The sequence below is a fragment of the Lampris incognitus genome, chromosome 15 (genome assembly GCF_029633865.1).
Source record: "Lampris incognitus isolate fLamInc1 chromosome 15, fLamInc1.hap2, whole genome shotgun sequence".
In the NCBI taxonomy this organism is placed as follows: domain Eukaryota; kingdom Metazoa; phylum Chordata; class Actinopteri; order Lampriformes; family Lampridae; genus Lampris; species Lampris incognitus.
Window position 1 is genome coordinate 27,624,831 of NC_079225.1, and position 20,375 is coordinate 27,645,205.

The 20,375-nt window shown below is 45.3% G+C and overlaps 1 protein-coding gene across 1 annotated transcript in view; it reads right to left on the reverse strand.

Annotated features, from left to right (window-relative positions):
* dpf3 (double PHD fingers 3) overlaps positions 1-20,375 on the reverse strand; it is a 35,062-nt gene continuing 14,687 nt past the window's right edge. The window contains exons 3-12 of the mRNA XM_056294674.1: positions 19,610-19,717; positions 15,024-15,157; positions 9,830-9,925; positions 9,244-9,316; positions 7,702-7,743; positions 5,899-6,036; positions 4,800-4,928; positions 878-990; positions 325-406; positions 1-104 (exon numbers count right to left, since the gene is read on the reverse strand). Of these exons, the coding sequence (XP_056150649.1) occupies positions 37-104; positions 325-406; positions 878-990; positions 4,800-4,928; positions 5,899-6,036; positions 7,702-7,743; positions 9,244-9,316; positions 9,830-9,925; positions 15,024-15,157; positions 19,610-19,717 (983 nt within the window). The 3' untranslated portion in view covers positions 1-36. The remainder of the gene's footprint in view (positions 105-324; positions 407-877; positions 991-4,799; positions 4,929-5,898; positions 6,037-7,701; positions 7,744-9,243; positions 9,317-9,829; positions 9,926-15,023; positions 15,158-19,609; positions 19,718-20,375) is intronic.

A 20,375-nucleotide genomic window follows, 5' to 3' on the forward strand; every position in this document is an offset into this window, starting at 1 on the left:
GTAGATGTGTACTGAGAGGTTATGTTGTCTATGGCCTTATGGGTCTCCATAGGCAGAGGCCTTGTCTTTTAACAGGTCCAGACACAGGTGACAACTCCAGCTTCCTGAGGGGGGGGAGAGAGAGAGAGAGAGAGAGAGAGAGAGAGAGAGAGAGAGAGAGAGAGAGAGAGAGAGAGAGAGAGAGAGAGAGAGAGAGAGAGAGAGAGAGAGAGAGAGAGAGAGAGAGAGAATCTTTTCTTATAGAGCCAAGCTGTACACAGGTATCTTTCACACGTGATATAACTCAACAAATCCAATGTAATATGAAAGCTGCGGTGCCCTCACCCTCGGGGGGTTGGGTCATGGGGGGCTTCAGGCAGTACATGTGGTAGCCTCTGTCACAGTCATCACAGAACAGGAGTTGGTCCTGCATTGTACAAAGGGCAAAATACAATAATTATTTCTATAAATTACTGCTTGTTATTTATTATATCCTGCTTTTATCAAATGCACTAACTAGTTTTTTTTATCCCTATATACACTCAAAATGTAATTCTAAACTAAGATACACAAAAAAAACCTTATTACATCAAGGATAATTTGCCATGTGTAAAACCTGCAAGGCAAATTACTAAAAAAATGACAGGGTGTATTATGTTTGACAGGTGGCAAAATGGCTGGAACATTTTGTAGAGTAAAAAGGAGAAATATAAAGGTCAAACTCAGTCAGGAGGGATAAAGATCTGGATAACCTTGTGACGATCATCACATCCAGACAATAATTGCATTGTGTTGACAAATGCAGTGCCATACAGAGATTGCTATTTGGCAACTGTTAATTCCCATGATTGCGTACTGTATGTCCCAGAATGCCTGCTGACGGGCCTGCCGTACTCACGTCATTCTCAGAGGTGCCACAGAGGCTGCAGGACTTGCACTCAATGCACTGCCACTGGTACGTCCTGACCGCCTGCATCATGTTCTCTGTGAACTGCAGACAAGTGGGATGACCTGTGGAGGCAAGGTGGGAAAAATGGGAAATGAGAAAAAGGGGAAAGAAAAGGAGAGATGGGAAGAAACAAGGAAGCACTGAAAAAGTGATTGTCTTTACAGAGTACCATAAGGCACCGTTTCCATTGTTTGACAAGCATTTTACATATCTAATATACCTCCATTATTGGCCAAAAAAAAAAGAAAAAGACTGAAATTTGCTTGTGTCAATGCCTTTGTCAACTGACAGTGTAATAAAAACAATTGTGGAATTATTTCGCTATGCTGAGACCTTGCAGTTTTAACTGTTTCATTTGTTAATGTGAAGGTCTTTAAAAGGCAGAATACGAAAAGTTCTATTTTTTTTCTGTATTCAATGTTTAAAGAAAATCCTCTCATTCAACCTGAATTGAATGACTCCTTACAGGAGTGAACCCAGGACTGGCTCTACAAATTTTGAGATCAGTAAGGCAGCCATTTGCAATAGCCCTGTATCTGCAGGCCACCGATTTGTGTGTCCAGTGCAGAAGAGGATCACTATGTACTGTGTTTTTGGTGCAAACAGTATATGATTAGCAAGTGTCCACATATGGCTTAAGACTCTACATTTCTACTGCATGCCATACTATTGACACTCCAGCTGGATGGACTTGGGGGGGGGGGGGAATACAGTTGAGATGATCATGCAAAGAGAAATCATTACACTGACTCATACCAAAACAATAGGCAGAAAATTCTCTTGGGAATATTATTAGCACTATATATATATATATATATATATATATATATATATATATATATATATATATATATATATATATATATATATATATATATATATATATATATATATATATAAACTGTTAAAAGAAACACTCAATGGTAGGGATAGTGCTCAACAAATAAGGAGCAAAATAATCCATCATTGACAGCTGATGATTGCTTAGAGCATGAAACAGGCTTGTACTCTGTCTCATAGAAAATTTACTTGACTAACTGGATTTTATATATCAGGATGTTGCAATGAAACCTTCGATGTAGAAAAAAGAGCTCAACAATTCAGGAGCAAAGATATATTTTTTTATAACTCAAAGTTGTTAAATGGCAGAACAAGCTTGTTTCATGTTCAATGCACTCGTCAGCTGCTTGTGTATATGTATATATACATATATATATATACATACACACACAAGCAGCTATATATATAAGCTTGTACTGAAATGCATTGAAGTTTTTTTCCTACATCTATCTATCTATCTATCTATCTATCTATCTATCTATCTATCTATCTATCTATCTATCTATCTATCTATCTATCTATCTATCTATCTATCTATCTATCTATCTATCTATCTATCTATCTATCTATCTATCTATCTATCTATCTATCTATCTATCTATCTATCTATCTAGATATATATATGCACCATCATGAATAGGGGAAAAATATCATTGATCCATAAAATGACGGCCTGAACAACACATTTAACAACTTTGATATGGCTTGGAAAATGCTTTAGTCTGTTGTTTTGCTAGCCAATATTTTACCATTACAGCAATTTCCCTAATTTCGGCATACCGTGAACCTGTACAGCATAACACTGTTGCGAAGCTATCAGGATCTCATGCATAGAGCCAGCTCGGCATCATCTTCAGAGGTCAAGCCGTTATCAATGGGGTATCAATGAGCCATAAAAGAGCCATAATGAAGGATTTATCTGGACAGGGAGGGCAGCCAAAAACAGAACACATCTCTCCTAACAGACTGAGAGCCTCTCCTGTCAGCACATTAGGCACAATGAAAAGACAAATGCGACATGACTGGAATTTGAAATGGAAAAAAAAAGCTGCTGCCTGTATCACAAATAAAATGAATTACAATAAAATGGAAATTAATTGTGATCGCGTGATGGCCTATCAGTTTAGATGGACGCCACACGCCATGCGGCGGTAGAGTAAGCATATCTACCCTGTTCTGACGGGTGTCTGTGGATAAATACAAGGGCCTATTTAAATGAACGGAGAGGAGCAATTGAATGCCGATTGGCTCTTACCTCTCGGCTACCTGGCCGCTCTGGCCAATGGAGTGACTCAAGAGTCCACGTACACTCCTCCACCTGCCACATTATTGGCCCTTCATGTTCATGTTGCCATGGAGACCTCATGTCAATCATTCCTTGTTCTTGGCCCACAGTGTCTGCTGTCAGCCTTTTTAATCCAGAGGTAACAGCTATAGCCATGAAGTTTAGTCTGTGACTTGTTTACACTACATAATACAGCCAAGTTTGTGTCCTTTTATTTCTTTTGTGAATGACAAAAAAAAAAATCTTCAGTACCGAGCAGTGAAATCCATACCAGGATGTTTGGAAAAAAATGACTCTGTATTCATCAGGGAGATAAATATGCAAGAAAAAAGCTCTTCTGTTGAGTTCAGTTTTCCTCTGAGGCGGATGCATCCTCATCCCTTCAGAGAAACCAAAAACAAATCCAGAGTCAGCTGTTGCAGATAGAGATGAACTTTGCCGTCAAGGTAAAGAAACTTAAGTTCATTCTGTGCCTTCACGGTCCTTCAGTGGCCCCTTAACAAAAACGTCTCAACTGGGAAATGCGTGTGTTGCGATGAAGCGAAGCTAAAGAGCAGCCTTGTTTCTCAGCTGTCGGCCTCAGCGTCATCATCTGAAAGCAAAATGCCTTCCAGCTCCGCATCCTCAAAGCCATGAAACGTGGATGCCTCGCTGTCTGACGCATTGCAGAACAATTCTTCTAGAGCACTCATCTTCCTCCCATCCTTCTTCACTCCTCCTCTTCCAACTACCATGAAAACATCAGCGTCAGAGAAACAGAGACAAGGCTACACACTCTCTCACAGCTGCTCTATTAGACTCCATAGCATAGCAAACCATGGCAACTCTACTGTGACAAAAAAGAAAATGGTTCTCTTGCTTGAAATGATCATCTTTTTTTTTTTTTTTTTTTTAGTATATGGGATGGTTGGAGTGAATCCATCAATGAATTTGTTGAGGTCCAACAGAAGCAGCCTTGACTAGTAGTTCAAAAAAAAAAAAGGAAATGAAACAAAAATGCAGCCAAATGTGCCATGAAGGAAAAGCATGAAAACGGAGGAACAAAAGAGCGAGTTCCTATCTTCTACAGACAAAAGTCTTTACGGGTGGATGTGGCGACAAGCTGACATGAAGAAGCATGCAAGATGGAGGCAAGCAGCAAATGCTACCAGTCACTGTCATTATTAAAAGAAAAAAAAATGCAAACAATTCAAACTGTTGGCTCTCAGGTCTCAGCAGCTACAAGGCAAGGCTCATTGACAACCCATTGAGATGACATCCTACATAAACCACCATCACAACACAACCCACTGTAAACCATACTTACCTAATTATATCAGTTTAGACTGCGGTAGGCGATGGTACTCACAGGTAGGTATGACAATGATGACTTGGAAAAATGTTGCGTCATGGTATGAAATGGGACTAACCTTTGTGCTTTTGATAATCCCGTTTTTGATTTCCACATTATCAAATTGGCCCTTCTACTTTCCTGGACACCACAATTAGGCTCTGTGATGATAACTGAGCTGTTGATGTGCCTTACAAGAGATTTATGTCCAAACAAAAGCGTGGGATATTTTTTCCGAATCTAAATTTGCTGCACAAATTTCGGTCTTCTGTTGTGGTGTAAAAGCAAAAAGACAGTTCTTTTGTTTTATCATTTATGCTCTGCATCAATGCAGAGTTCTGGTGTACAAGGTTCTGTGTACAATGTCCACCATGCTTCCACAGATACCCTCCAGGTGTCGGAGAGGGGTGACTTACCGGAGCGTCCACAGTCAGAGCAAGAGACCAGCTCCTCGGCCTGGCCTGTCTTCCTGTTCGAGTCCTGGTCCCCCAGGCAGAAGTCACAGTAGTCATTGGGGATGATGGCACCATCTGGGCCCTTTTGAGCTGTCAGTGGGGACAGCTACATTACGATTTACATTTACACATTTAGATGTTTTTTTTCCAAAGCGACTGACAAGAGCCAGCAATTAACAGATAAAATCCAAATGTTACCAACTGGCACTGGCATAATAGACTGCTGAATAGTAATCTTTTTTATTTTGAGGATTTTTTTCCCCCCATTTACTCCTCAATTTTATCTGGCCAATTACTCCACTCTTCCGAGCTGTCCCAATCTCTGCTCCACTCCCGCTGCCGATCCGGGGAGGGCTGCAGACTACCACATGCCTCCTCCGATACATGTGGAGTCGCCAGCCGCTTCTTTTCACCTGGCAGTGAGGAGTTTCGCCAAGGGGACGTAACGCGTGGGAGGATCACGCTATTCCCCCCCAGTTCCCCCTCCCCCCAAACAGGCACTCCGACTGACCAGAGGAGGCGTTAGTGCAGCGACCAGGACACAAACCCACATCCAGCTTCCCACCCGCAGACACGGCCAATTGTGTCTGTGGGGATGCCTGACCAAGCCAGAGGTAACACGGAGATTCAAACCGGAGATCCCCTTGTTGGTAGGCAATGGAATAGACCGCCATGCCACCCGGATGTCCCCATGAATAGTAATTTTACCATGGCCAAGAATGCATGTCGAGTGCATTTAGTGTTGGAGCACCTTAGAGCATCAAGAGTCAGGGAATAGAAGAATAAAGTACATGTAAAAGTGCATTGATACATGTAAGAAGGAGACTTCCAGCTTTGGTGAATGTTGTTACTTTCCGGATTAATTATATCAGACAGTCTGTAATAATGGAGCCATCTGGGCCACTCGAAACTGAATGGCAGAGAGGTGCGTGCATATGCATGAGTGAATGAGTGAATAGCACTGCATGGATATTTGTGTGTCCGTGTGTCAGTTTAATGTTAGTGTGTCTGTGTGTGTTGGGCTGGCGTGACCGCCACTGGCCGGGCAGCCTACTCTTACGTTTATGGTTTTCAGATCGTGGTGGAGGGGACGGAGCCATCTCCATCTCCTTCTCCTCCTCGCCCTCCTCCTCTGCCAGGTGGGTGTGGGTGTAGTGGTAGCTCAGCCCGGGCCGGTTCTTGTAGCGTTTTCCACAGACTGGAGATAACACAGCTCAGATCCATCAGAACCAAACAGAGACCTATGGTGACCTGGGGGCCGCTGCCATATTTAGACTAACCGCCTGCTCAAACTCAACCGTCACAGCTGCTGAAATCACGATTAAGACGATAGTGTGGAGGACGGAGAAGGAACCTTGACAACACTTTGTCCTGCTGTATCATGGCTTCATTGCTTACAGAGCAAAAGTTATAGCAAACAGTCAGCAGTTTTGCCTCATATTTTTTTTATAGAAAAAAATTCGATTGACTGGTTCAATACTTAGTCACTTACAAGTGACTATTTTAACTCCTTGCTGTTTTTTGAGTTGGTTCCCAGTTAGGGTGGCTGTATTTTATATTATTGCAAGAGACTAAAATGTTATCTTCTGTGTATAGGGGGATGTAAAATGAAGCAAATATGCGTAATATATTTTTTGAACAGACATTTTTACCACAATAATTCACACACACCACAATACAAAAGGATAACTGTGGCCAACCGCCTGATTCTCAACAGATGAAGTATCAGAATATAGCAGACATATGGATGTCATATAATAGTGCAAAAGTGAGCTGTTCTTCTGGTTTCTTGACTGCTGAGCATCTCCGATTGCTGCAAAAACTGTGCTACCGAGAGAGCTGTACCCATTCACAGGACACATTTCACCTTAAGAGGTAGAAGAGCATTTTAAACGCTGTGAAATCACCACTTAAAGGCAGTCGCAGTAATGCAATACAACAGACAGGACAGAGAGGAAAAAAAGACCCATCAGATAATAGGACTACTGGGCTTATAGGTCTACTGAGGCCATTTTAAATGCTTGGTAGCTACTTAAGATCAGGTCACAAAGACCTGTTAAAACAATCAGCCTACAACTGCTTTCCAAAACAGCTTATTTTTAAGGGCTCTTAGATCGCTGATTGTGTTGCAATACCCTGACTTATATAAGGCTATTATCATATTCTGTCAAGTCACGGAAGTTGGAAAGTTACTGTTCCACTCTACTTTTTATCTTGTTGTAGTTCATCTGTTCAACTTGGCACCTTTCAGCGCAAGCATTTTACAGCTGTAGCCATCATAGAGGTCCCCCGTCATGCATCAATCTTTCATTCAAGCCATGTTTGGTTAGACTAAAAAGGCATGCACCGATGCAAAACCTCACCCATTCGATGAAACAACTGCCGTCGCAGTTACTTGCTTGTGCCCTCTTGCCCTCTTTCGGCTTGTCATTTATCAAAACTACAAGCATCGAATAAATTCTCGTGGTGTGGTCGTAAAGCAAGGCACATTGTAAAAAGGTACTTCTACTATGGCTACATCTGTAGGTTGTTCCACGTCACAGCTAAAGAAGCCTGAGAAACATGCATGCCTGCACAGCACAGCACAGCCACCTTAGCTGGTTCTTACAGATCACTGGTGCATGCCTGGCAATGAGCAAGCATTAAAGCACGTGGCATGGTGTTAGTGTCATGCAATGCCTGCACCGATTTGAGGAAGCAACGTCTCAGCAACTTTGAAGCGTCGAAAGCATTAGAAATCTCCAATGGATTAGCATTCAGTTAGCCATTCTCAGACCAGATGCCCATGCTCACACAAAGCAGTATAATTAGAACAGCTCATAAGCCCCCTGGAGAGAAAAAGATGGCGGACAGGTTCAGATACCTTCTTCAGCCCTTTTTGAGTTATGCTTTTGTTTGTATCTATCTGGAACAGAGAAGACACAAAAGCAAACAATAAAAGAAAAGAAGGACAGAACAAGACACAAAACACAAAACAAGGATGAGATTCATTCGTTTGAGGCTTGGTCAAAGAAGCTTTCTTTATGGCACATCCCCACGGTGGCCAGGGGGATTCTCTCCAACTAGGAAAGTTGCATGCCAGCCAGGTCTGGATTAGCAGCAAACTCTTTTCTTTCATGCTGCAGAGAGCTGCTTATGTTTTAGGAATAGAGGGAGAGATGGCTTTTGACAGATTAAAACAAATGAACCGTCCAGTACATTTTTCTACCATCATGATGAATTACATTTACATAGCGCTTTTCTAGACACCCGAAGCGCTTCACATTGAAGGGGGGAAACTCACCTCAACCACCACCAATGTGTAGCACCCACCTGGGTGATGCACGGCAGCCATTTTGCACCAGAACGCTTCACCCCACATCAGCTTGAGGTGGAGAGGGAGGAATCATTGAGCCATTTACATGGGGGGATGATAAGGTGGCCAGATGGAGAGCCAGGACACCGGGGATCCCCCAACTCTGCGATAAGTGTCATGGGATCTTTAATGACCACAGTGAGTCAGGACCTCGGTTTAATGCCTCACCCTAAGGACTGCATCTCCTACAGCACAGTGTCCTGTCACTGCACTGGGCTTTTTTTGTTATTAGGACCAGAGGGAAGACTGCCCCCTACTGGCCCACCAACACAACTTACAGCAACAACTCAGTTTTCCCAGGTCTCCCATCCAAGTACTAGCTAAGCCCACATCTGCTTAGCTTCTGTCATTCAGCAGAGACATGTTTGTATGGCTGCTACCACTGCCTAAACGTATTTTTGAGTATATTTCGGGATAACTTGGAGAAATGGGATTGTCACCAATGGAGTAACACTAAATTCGAGTAACACTAAATATAAACACTGTGTAGAGAACATTATATAGGATAAAATGAACTTTTATTTATTTTACACAAGCAATACATTATCTTATTATGTGACTCTTGAATTAATCTAAAATGAAAAGGAAAATTCACAATTAATGGTAATATTTGGGTAAATAGGGTTTTCAAATTACACGAGCTTAGCTGTGAATGATTATTTAATCTCAACAAGGTTTTATTCTAGTATCTTAGAAAAACGTCCTCTGAATGGGTGCAATCATTTCAATTGCACCTGGTGCAAATCAATGCGTTTCACATTTTCACCTTGCTGCTGGAAAATTCCTGACTCCATTGAAAGTGGATTGTAAAATAAGAGGAAATATGTCACCCCACCAGCAGAATTTTACATTTATTAAACAACAGAAGAAAACGGTTTTCAGACCGAACACTACATCTAACCGATTCACTCATCATCAATTCACTCATGTGCTGGAGCCAAAGTGAATCTGAATTCAGAGCCTAGATGTGGTCCAAACTAATATTGTTACTGATCACATGAAATGGTTCTTGATGCAAAAACGGGTATCAAGAGTTTCGTTGTCTCTTACTGTCACAGACGTAAGGCTTGTCCTGGTCATCGTTGGTAACAGCTTCTGTCTTCCTGCGACCTGATCCTCTGCCCTGTTCAGAAATACAGACCGCCTGATTAAATTCACATCATCCAATGAAAAGCATCCGCCACTAAATACCCTGCAGGGGCAGTATTGCATTCAGACATAACCTGAATTTCATCAGTCAGTATTTCAAAACCAGATGATGATCCTAATGAACCTTACTGTTTTGAATGCTCAGGGGTTAAGATACAACTAAATCTCGTTCTCATGTCCTCCTGCCCCCCACCTCTCTCAATTCAATTCAATTCAATTCAATTCAATTCAATTCAATTCAATATGTGCTTTATTGGCACGACATACGTTTGTGTACATATTGCCAAAGCATGTGAAACAACAACAACACAATACAACAATGATTATAATAATAACAGCAACAACAACAATGATTATGATATTAAACAACAACAATCTCTCTCTCTCTCTCTCTCTCTCTCTCTCTCTCTCTCTCTCTCTCTCTCTCTCTCTCTCTCACCCACACACATACACATGCACACAGAATATAGCTGTCTGTGACACTCACTTTCCCTCTGTTCCTGTTTTTCCTCTTCGGGGTGTCAACCTCAAAGTCTTCATCATCGTGGAAACCGTCCCCATTCTCCTCTGCCTCCAGGACTCTCTACAGAGCACAAACAAAACAGAGATAGGTAAGCAGAGACCAACAACAGAACAGCAGAAATACCAGTGAAGAGTTTGGAGTTTGGAGGAGAAAAACAGACAAAATTGAGGTTTGGGTTGATATTTCACTCCTGACATTTTTTTTTTTGGATTTCCCCCCCTTTTTCTTCCCAATTGTACTTGGCCAATTACCCCACTCTTTCGAGCCGTCCCGGTCGCTGCTTCACCCTCTCTGCCGATCTGAGCAGGGCTGCAGACTACCACACCAATACATGTGGAGTCGCCAGCCGCTTCTTTTCACCTGACAGTGAGGAATTCTGTTGTTGTTGCTTCGCCAGGGGGACGTAGCACGTGTGAGGATCACGCTATTCCCCCCCTCCTGAAAAGGTGCCCCGACCAACCAGAGGAGGCGTCAGTAAAGCAAACAGGACACACTCACATCCGGCTTCCCACCCGCAGACATGGTCAACTGTGTCTGTAGGGACACCCGACCAAGCCGGCGGTAACACGGGGATTCGAACCGACAATCCCCGTGTTGGTAGGCAATGAAATAGACCGCCGCATTACCCGGACGCCCCCACTCCTCACATTTTGACCCATCCATAGTTATTTACGTTCATTACATGAGTTTGTGTCTATGTGCGTGCGTGTGCGTGCGTGTGCATGCATATGAGTGTGTGTGTGTACATAGGGGTTGGGGGGGGGCAGTTCTCAATTCCTACATAAAAAAGCAATGCTTGAAGGAAAAACTATGAATACGTTTTTCAATTGACCATCAACAACACACACACTTGCTTGCTTGCTGGTTGTCCATCGTGCCCGATGATGACCATCTTCTTCTATTTGTGGGTCCTTTGGTGGCTGAATAGTCCGATCCTGGATGCACAGTTGCGGTTGCAGACCGGGCATGTAAAAGTGGTGCTGGAGGGGGTAGTGGTAGCTTTGCGAGCATGCCTCTTTGCACGCTTTGCTACACGGTGTTGTGTGCGCTGGTTTTCCATGTACTTCACTCCCTCTGAGATGTGAGAGCGCCAGGTTGTGCGGCAGAAAGCAAGTTCCTCCAAAGAAGAGGGGTTGATCTGACATCTTTTTAGTGTGGTCTTCATTTGGTCTTTGAACCGCTTCTTCTGCCCACCAGCAGTGCGTTGACCAAGGCGTAGTTGGCCGTAGAGGACTTTTCGTGGGAGTCGTTCGCTGGGCATGCGAATAACATGCCCAAGCCACCTGAGTTGATGGTGTTTTAGGGTAGACTCCACGCTGCAGCTGCCTGCCCGCTCCAACACCTCTGTGTGTGGCACCCTGTCCTCCCAAATAATGCCAAGGATCCTCTGGAGACATTTTACATGGAAGGCCTCCAGGCTTCTGAGATGGTGGCTGTAGATGGTCCATGCCTCACATCCATAGAGTAGTGTGGAGATGCACACTGCTCTGTAAACAAGCACTTTAGTGTGGAGATTGAGGTTGCTGTTTTGGAAAACCCTTCTCCTTAGACGGCCAAAAGATGTTGAGGCTTGTTTGAGGCGGTGCTGAATCTCATCGTCTATTTTGCAGGTGTCGGATAGCATACTTCCCAGATATTTGAAGGCAGGAACAGTGGCCAGTTGTTGCCCTTCTGCTGTGAAGGTTGTTGGGTGGTTTGGGAGGCCGGCAGTCAACTGACAGATTACCTCTGTCTTTTGGGTGTTAATAATCAGTCCCATTCTCCTGTATGCAGTTACAACTGCCGACAGAGTGTTTTGTAGAGCTTCTGGTGTGTGAGCTACCAGGGCACAATCGTCGGCATACTGTAGCTCAATAATGGTCTCAGAGGTCAACTTGGTGGTTGCCTGAAACCTCCTGATGTTAAATAGGTTACCATCAAGCCTGAAGTCAATGGTGACTCCAGCCTGCTTCTCCAGCCTCCTTCGTAGCAGTGTTGTAACAGAGACTAAGAAGATATTGAACAGGACTGGGGCTAGCACACAGCCTTGTCTGACTCCAGTCTGCACACCAAAGGGCTCAGAACTGCGGTTCCCCACTACCACTCGGGCCATCATTCCTGAGTGAAACTGTCCAAGAATGGTAAGAAACTTGGGTGGACATCCAAATTTCTTCAGGACTTGCCACAGCAGGGCCCGGTTAACTGTATCAAATGCCTTTGAGAGGTCTATGAATGCTATGTATAAATCCTTGTGCTGTTCTCTGCATTTCTCCTGGAGCTGGCGTGTCACAAAGATCATGTCAATGGTCCCTCTATCCTTTCGGAAGCCGCATTGTGACTCTGGTATGACCTGTTTGGCTATTGCGAGTGTTAGTCTGCGGAGCATGATCTTGGCTAGAACCTTTCCAGCAATGGCCAGCAGTGAAATACCCCTACTGTTGGAGCAGATGGATTTGTCTCCTTTGTTTTTATAAATGGCCACAATGTTGGCATCTTTCCACTGTTGGGGGACACACTCGCGACTCCACACCTCAAGGATAGAGATACAGTGTCCTCGTACAGAGGTAGCCTCCTTCTTTGAGGATTTCAGCTGGAATATTATCAGGTCCAGGGGTTTTGTTGTTTTTTAGGGTCTTGACTGCATGTAGGATTTCTTTAAAAGATGGTGGGAGGTCTAGGTCTTGCAAGGTAGGCTGTTGAGGGAGTTCTGCCAGTACAGTTGAGTCCACTGAGGTGGGCTGGTTGAGCAGGGTGTTAAAATGCTCGGCCCACCGCTCCACTAACAGAGCCTGATCCTTGATGAGAGTTGTTCCATCAGCAGACCTAACGGGTGTCAGGGAGCAGTTTCTGGGGCCATAGATGGCCTTAACTGCATCATAGAAACCATGCATGCCGTTCTTGTCTGCATGAGCCTGGATTTCGTTGGCTTTCAAAATCCACCACTCATTTTGCAGTTTCCGCAGAGTTGCTTGGGCCTCAGAGCGGAGGTCTTGCCATTTTTTCTTGAGAGGTTGGGATAGTGGGTTGCTGAGGGCAGCTCTGTGTGCCTTATGCATGTTGTCCAGGAGGGTGGAGATCGTTCCGGCATTGTCATCAAACCAGTCCTGATGTTTCTTGGTTTTGAAGCCAATGGATTGGGCTGCATTGTCAAAGAGGGTGGTGCTCAGAGAGGTCCACTTTTCATCCATCCCAGACTCTGAGTTGATCAGCTGTTCAATGTCAACTAAGTTGCCGGCTAGAGAACGGCGGAAGGTGTTTCGGGTGTCGCTGTTGGATAGTCTGGCGCAGTGGAGTGGTTTCTTTTTTGGCCCAGATTGGCGTCTCAAGGGTCGGACATGTACTCTGACTTTTGTCAGGATCATACGGTGGTCTGTCCAGCAGTCTGCTCCTCGCATAGCTCTTGTAAGGAGCACGTCTTTAAGATCAACCTGCCTCACGATAGCATAATCAAGCAGGTGCCAGTGTTTGGATCTGGGATGCATCCAGGATGCCTTGTATTTATTCTTTTGTTGGAAAATGGTGTTTGTGATGGTGAGGTCATGTTCCGAGCACAGACTAAGAAGTCTTATGCCATTGGGGTTGACTTTTCCAATGCCGTGGGCGCCAATCACTCCATTCCAATTTTGCATATTCTTCCCAACTCGGGCATTAAAATCACCAAGCAAAATGACTTTGTCGCTCCTTGGGATGTTGATGAGTACATCATCGAGTGCCTGGTAGAAGCGATCTTTCTCTTCATCATGAGATGGTAAAGTTGGAGCATAGGCACTTATCAAGGTGATGTATCGACATTTTGCAAGGGGTATACGGAGAGTCATAAGCCGCTCATTAATGCCCACTGGTGTTTCTTCGAGTTTGGGTAAGAGACTGTTCTTAATTGCAAAACCAACTCCATGGATGTGTTGACCTCCTAGGGGGTATCCTTTCCAAAAGAAGGTATAGCCCTCTCCTACTTCATTGAGCGAGCCCTCTTCAAGGAGCCTGGTCTCACTGAGTGCCACCACATCCACACAATAGCGCCTCAGCTCGCTAGCAATAAGTGCTGTTCTGCGTTGAGGTCTGTCCGTACCATGGCTGACGTCCAGGAGTGTTCTTATGTTCCATGCTGCAAATCTTAGTGGTATAATGTTTGTTTTTCGACCGCATAGTGGAATGGCCCGGCAGGTGCGGTTTCCTGCCCAGGCGCAGTGTTGAGTGGGCAATTTTTGGGCCACCTTTTCTAGGCCGTTCCCTGAAAGGGGTGAGCAGTGCGGTCCCTAAATAGGGCTGCTCAGACGCACAGGGGTCTGCCGGAAACAGCTGCCACTCAATCCCAGCTGCTAACGACCGTTGCCCTGTGCCGCTGGCGTGCAGAGTTCCAACTAAGAGCTCCCAGCTCATTCAGACCTGCTCCCGTCATTGGATACTCCATCGCCGCCAGACTTCATGAGGTCGGGGACTCAGATAGCAGAAGATACCTGCGCAGAGATGGTTTTTAAAGTGGCATGGGGGGTGTGCTTCTCCCAACGCCACATGACTTGATTGTAGAGGAGATGGTTCCGATGGCAAGGGGGATCCCTAGACGACCTGGCACCTCCACACAACTGCAGGGGGCTGCCGGAAATCCGGTTTTTCGGGAACCGCCTCGAAGCGTGCCGCCACAACTTGCTTTTCTGTTGGGGTAAGCTCCCTTAGCCTTATGTCTTCCAGACTCACCCACAAGGCAGCGGGGCAGTGGTTGATAGGTGCCAGGGCGTGTCCACCAGGGTGGGCCTGCACACCATATCTCTGGGGCCCACTGCTGCTCCGAGATCCCCTGCCAAGTTAGCCTGGGGCCGCAAGACCCCAGTTACCATGTGTGGCCACGGGGAGGCCTGGCAGGAGTCTTGGTGAAGGAGAGGCTATGTACTGGCAAGGAAAGGCTTACACGCTAGGATGCTTCCCTATTCGCCACAAAGGCTAGCCAGCGGCAGCAAGCTAAGGGCAGGAGGGACACAAGCGGGTTGGAAGAACACATGCACCTTCCCTCCAACTTTACGCTGCTGCACTAGACGCATCACAACACCCTGTGTGTACCTACACACACACACACACACACACACACACACACACAGCAGCAGTTGTCTGGACTTCCACTATTATGATATTGAAAAAAATTGAATCATCATTTTCGCCTGACTTTAAAAACGGGACGTTGTACCTGTATTTCCAGCAGGGTCTCCTCCTCTTTAGTGAGGCCACTCTTTTTCTCCAGCAGGTTATCCCCCCTCAGCAGGGCCTCCAAAGCTGTGGCCTCCCCAGGGCCCCCTTCTCGCTTGGGGGCTAACTCCGCTTCTGGAGGGTTTGGGGGTCGAACAGAGAAGGGGGGGGGGTCAGGGGAAAGGGGAGTGAGCAAAATGAGAGAATCAAAATAAGAAAGGAGCTTTTGAAAAGGCAGGTGTGTGTGAGTGTGTGTGTGTAGGGTTGTGTATGAGTCATATTGTGGACCGTGTGTGTTTATGTTTGTATGTATGTAAGTGCATGCATGCATGTGCAGATGGGGTTTCTGTGTGTGTGTGTGTGTGTTTGTGTTTGTGTGTCAGGGTGTAAGGCCGGTGGGTGCATGTGCATTTGTGTTCGCGAGTTCGTGGGTGTGGGACATCTGTGTGGGATACAGGGGGAGCTTAAGCTAACGTGGTTTGGCAGGCTGTTTTTTTTTTTTTTCATTTGACTGGACTCCAGAGTTGGTTTCAGACCCAGCGCCCTGACACGCACCAGGTGCTATGGGAGGGATGAAGTGGGCGAACGAGAATGAAAACGAAAAACAACACACAGGTCGGCCAAAGGGAATCTGTTGTTTTTCATATCCGGGTTCATTTTCTCTTTTCAAGGCCCCAACCTTGCAAGTGGCTAAAAAGTGACACCGCTGAAAATTCTTTCCCCACCTTTTCCCACCTTCTGTACCTTGTTTTCTCTTTCTCACTCTGTTAATCGTTCTCTCTCTCTCTCTCTTTTTCCATCACACCATCTCTGTTTTCCATCTCTCCCTCTTTTCCATTTAACATATTTCTTTGCCTCTGATTTTTCTTTCTCTAACTTTTTTCTCCGCCTCTCTCTCTCTCTCTCTCTGCATCGCTCTCTCTCCTTTTTTTCATTTCCGTGAAGGTGGACTTGGTGAGTTCGCCTGTCTGAACTCTAATAAAAGGATGAGACGGGTACATGGACAGAGAAACTGGGTGGTAAAGCCACGCTTATTGAGTGCGCAGCTTCTAGACCTCGATGCCCCCAATATCTTCTGTGTGGGCAGGTCGACTCTGAGCCACCGATGACGAAACAGTTCCTCTCCCCGTCATGCTTATTGCACCCCTCAACACACAGGCTCGCCATATGCCTCCCCGCCTCCTCCAACCAGCTCCCACCCCCTTACTTCTCTCCACTGTCCCCTAACACCTTCTCACCTTCTCTCCACTGAATTGGCTCCACCATTTTACACACACACACACACACACACACACACACACACACACACACACACACACACACACACACACACACACACACACACACTTACTTGTGGGGACCCCTCATTGACTACATTCATTCCCTAGCCATTAACCCTAACCTTAACCATCATAACTACATGCCTAACCTTAACCCTTACCCTAACCTTAACCTCATCCTAATTCTAACCTTAACCCTAAACCCAAGTCCTAACCCTCAAACACCCTTTTCCTCATGTGGACCCATAAAATGTCCCCACAAGGTAGGTGGTTTCAGGCTTTTCTATCCTAGTGGGGACATTTGGTCCCCATTAGGATAGAAAAGCCTGGTACACACACACGGGGAAACCCCTCATTCAATCAATCAATCAATCAATCAATCAATCAATCAATCAATCAATCAATCAATCAATCAATCGATCGATCGATCGATCGATCAATCAATCAATCAATCAATCAATCAAGTTGCATTTTATATAGTGCTTTTCTAGCTGCAACAGTCACTCAAAGCACTCGTTGACTACATTCATTCCCTAGCCCTTAACCCTAACCCTAACCATCATATCTACATGCCTAACCTTAACCTCATCCTAATTCTAACCTTAACCCTAAAACCAAGTGCTAACCCTAAAATAGACCATTTCCCTCAGAGGGACCCATAAAATGTCCCAACACACACAAACACATTTGCCCCCCCTAAGCCATCCTCCATTCTGCTCCTCTTTTCCTAGCCCCCCTCACCCCCCTCCTCCTCTGCCTCTACCTCCTCTGGGAAAAGGGCGCGTCACACTCTTTCAGCCAGGGAGGAGCACATCCCCATCCCTCACACACATATACATATGCACAAACACACTCGCACAGATATACATATATGCAGACACGCATACGCATCCTATTGGTCTGAACCCACCACTGTAAGCCAATAGGATATCAGAAAGGGTGTGATGTCATGGCCATGCACAAAGTTCACGAGCCTACACGTATGCCATGCCGGCTCAGCAGCGAATAAGACAGTGAGATACTTTCATGCAATGAACATTAGGATAACAGGCAGGCTTACACTGGACCACAGTGTAATACCTTGTACCTAATGCTTTCTGCCAGTATTAAACTCATTGTAGGTCAATCACAGATTAAGGCAGAGAAAAAGACTTGCAACATTTTTATGTCGCCCCTCAACAAAAAAAAACAAAACAAAAAAACAGTATGAGTGTTTTTGTCAAGGGGAGACAAAATGATTGCTGATGCAGAGCCCCCGGTATAAGTATCGGCTCTATGAAACACGGTATAAAACGTCTGCTTTCAAATCTCATCAATGCAACTTGTGTTGTGTGTGTGTGTGTGTGTGTGTGTGTGTGTGTGTGTGTGTGTGTGTGTGTGTGTGTGTGTGTGTGTGTGTGTGTATATACATGTACAGACAAATCTGTCTGTTCAGGAAATGTTAAATAAACAGAAAACATTTCTAAAAGCCCAAGAGAGCGGAAGCCACATCCCCCTGTCCTGCAATGATAGATATCTGGGCCAAACTTTTCAGCTCGATGTCTGCAGACTGAAGACACTGAAGACTTCTACTGTTTGACCCTCATCAGAATACCACGGGGTACAAGGGCCTTCCTGTTCTTGCTAACTAGACAGCTGGCTCGCTCTCCCGCCTTGTGTGTATGGCTCTGGTTGGTCAGCTAATGCTCTAGCGAGTTTCTTCTTTCCATTTCTTGAGAACGATTTTGCCTTCTGCTTCAAGCTCCACAGTTCTTGGTGTAATATTGCATCTGGAAGACAGCTAGGGGGAAACAATTGTGTGGCAAAGCTCAGACAAAGACATATTTTTTTCCCCCTTATCAAGTTCCTGGGGCATTCCTCTGCTAAAATCCCCTCACTGTTACTGGATGGATGCACACGCTGGTGCACGTGTGTGCACACACACACACACACACACACACACACACACACACACACACACACACACACACACACACACACACATACACACATTGTATAAACACACACCTCCATCTCATAGGACTCACTTACATTCTAATGCCTCATGGACAAATGATTATGGAGGCCCAGTTAGGGTGCTTCTGTTCTGCAGAGGAGAGGGAGAGTGTATGTATGTGTGTGTGTGTGTGTGTGTGTGTGTGTGTGTGCGTGTGTGTGTGTTTGCATGATTGTGCATGTGTGTGCTTGTGGGTGGGTGTAAACTACAAGAGAACAGAGAAAAAGCATTGATTCAGGGGGAGAACGAACCTGGAGACCCAGAGAGAGAGACAGGCTAACCAGAGCCAGATGGTTAGATAGCCAGCATTAACGCCACTCTGAATGCTAAAACGATGTAAGGCTATACAGGGCGGCTTGGGGGGGGGGGCAAAGTCGCAGTGTACATGAGCCTTTTGGGCAGTAATACTTTGAACAATATGTCGTGTTAGTGGACGATAATATCATGAGGCAAGTCTAGAGCGTAAACAGTGAATTGGATGCAGCATGCAGTGGTTACTCTGACTTTCACTGGATAACTCTTACACATCAATTCTGAATTATTGTGTTGCAGTGAAAAATGATATAATAGCAAATGGGCTGTATTTATATAGCGCTTTTCCAGCTGCTACAGCCACTCAAAGCGCTTTTACAGTTAATGCCTCACATTTACCCACGCACATGCACACACACACACACACACACACACACATATATATATATATATATATATATATACATACACACACACACACACACACACACACACACACACACACACATACCACTCTGACGGTGTCGACTATGCCAAGTTAACAACCAGTTTATGGGGTGCAGTAAGGTATTATGTATCATGCTCAGGGGACACTTTGACATTTTTGGCAGGAGAAGCCATGGATCAAACCAGCAACCCCTCCGGTTGGGAGATGACCTGCCCTACCTCCCGAACCACTGCTGAGAAGGAAACAACTACTATGGCCAAAACAAATTTCTCTTTCCAGAATACTGGTAGTATTCAACCGTGTGCCATGGAGAAGCATTATGCAGGTTCTTTTTCCTAACAAAAACAACACAGGTTGATTTCACCGGGTAGTCTGCTGCTGTTTGGGTGAAGGTGTGTTAATCAGTAAAATCAGATGGTGCTGTGTTGTGCTGCGTGTCATAAACATGGCTCCACATGGCACATGGTTGAATACTAGATGCTCTCAGTATTATGGTCCCTTAACCCTGCATTTGAGTGTGTGTGTGTGTGTGTGTGTGTGTGTGTGTGTGTGTGTGTGTGTGTGTGTGTGTGTGTGTGTGTGTGTGTGTGTGTGTGTGTATGTTGTTTTACCTAATCGCAGCTCACACAGGCGGAGCTGGGGATCCAGGGGAGGATGGAGCCGCCTCTTTTTTCTCCAACAACGAGCTGGGTAGGTGTACATCTGTCCTGCAGCCTGGCCTAGACACAGACACACACACATGCATGCACACATACACACACACACATATCCAAAGACACACAATCACACAGGCACACAGGAAGAATGTTAACAACCGTTGGCAAGTTGACATTCAAACAAAATATGCATTGAGACCTTCCTACACCCCCCCCCACACACACACACACAAACACACTTATACACACATACACATACATACAACACCCACACAGTGCACAGACTGAAGTAGACATGTTTTCCTGACACTTGATATGAGCTGAGGAGTCTTGACTTCGCCATTCAGTTCATAGCGTCCATATATTCTTTCTCCAGACACAGAGACCGCGCTCTCATGGCCAGACCCAAGCAAACACCGCTGGCAGCTCATGATTCAACCATTAGCTCTAGACGTGATGTTGCCACTATCGCAGAATGGGGAAAGATGAAGGGGTAAAAAGTGGAGGGGGGCAGCGTGAGATGAAGGGAGGGGGAGAGGGAGGGTAAGAAGAAAGGAGGGCAAGAGGAGTGTAAGAAGAAAAGAGGGATATAAAAAATAAAAAAGGAGGGGGAGGACTTAACCCAGAATAAATACATACTATAATGCGAGCTGGGTCTGCCACAAAGTATAGGGTGTGGCCCAAGGGCTTTGCATACAAGATGGAGAACAGTCTATTTGTG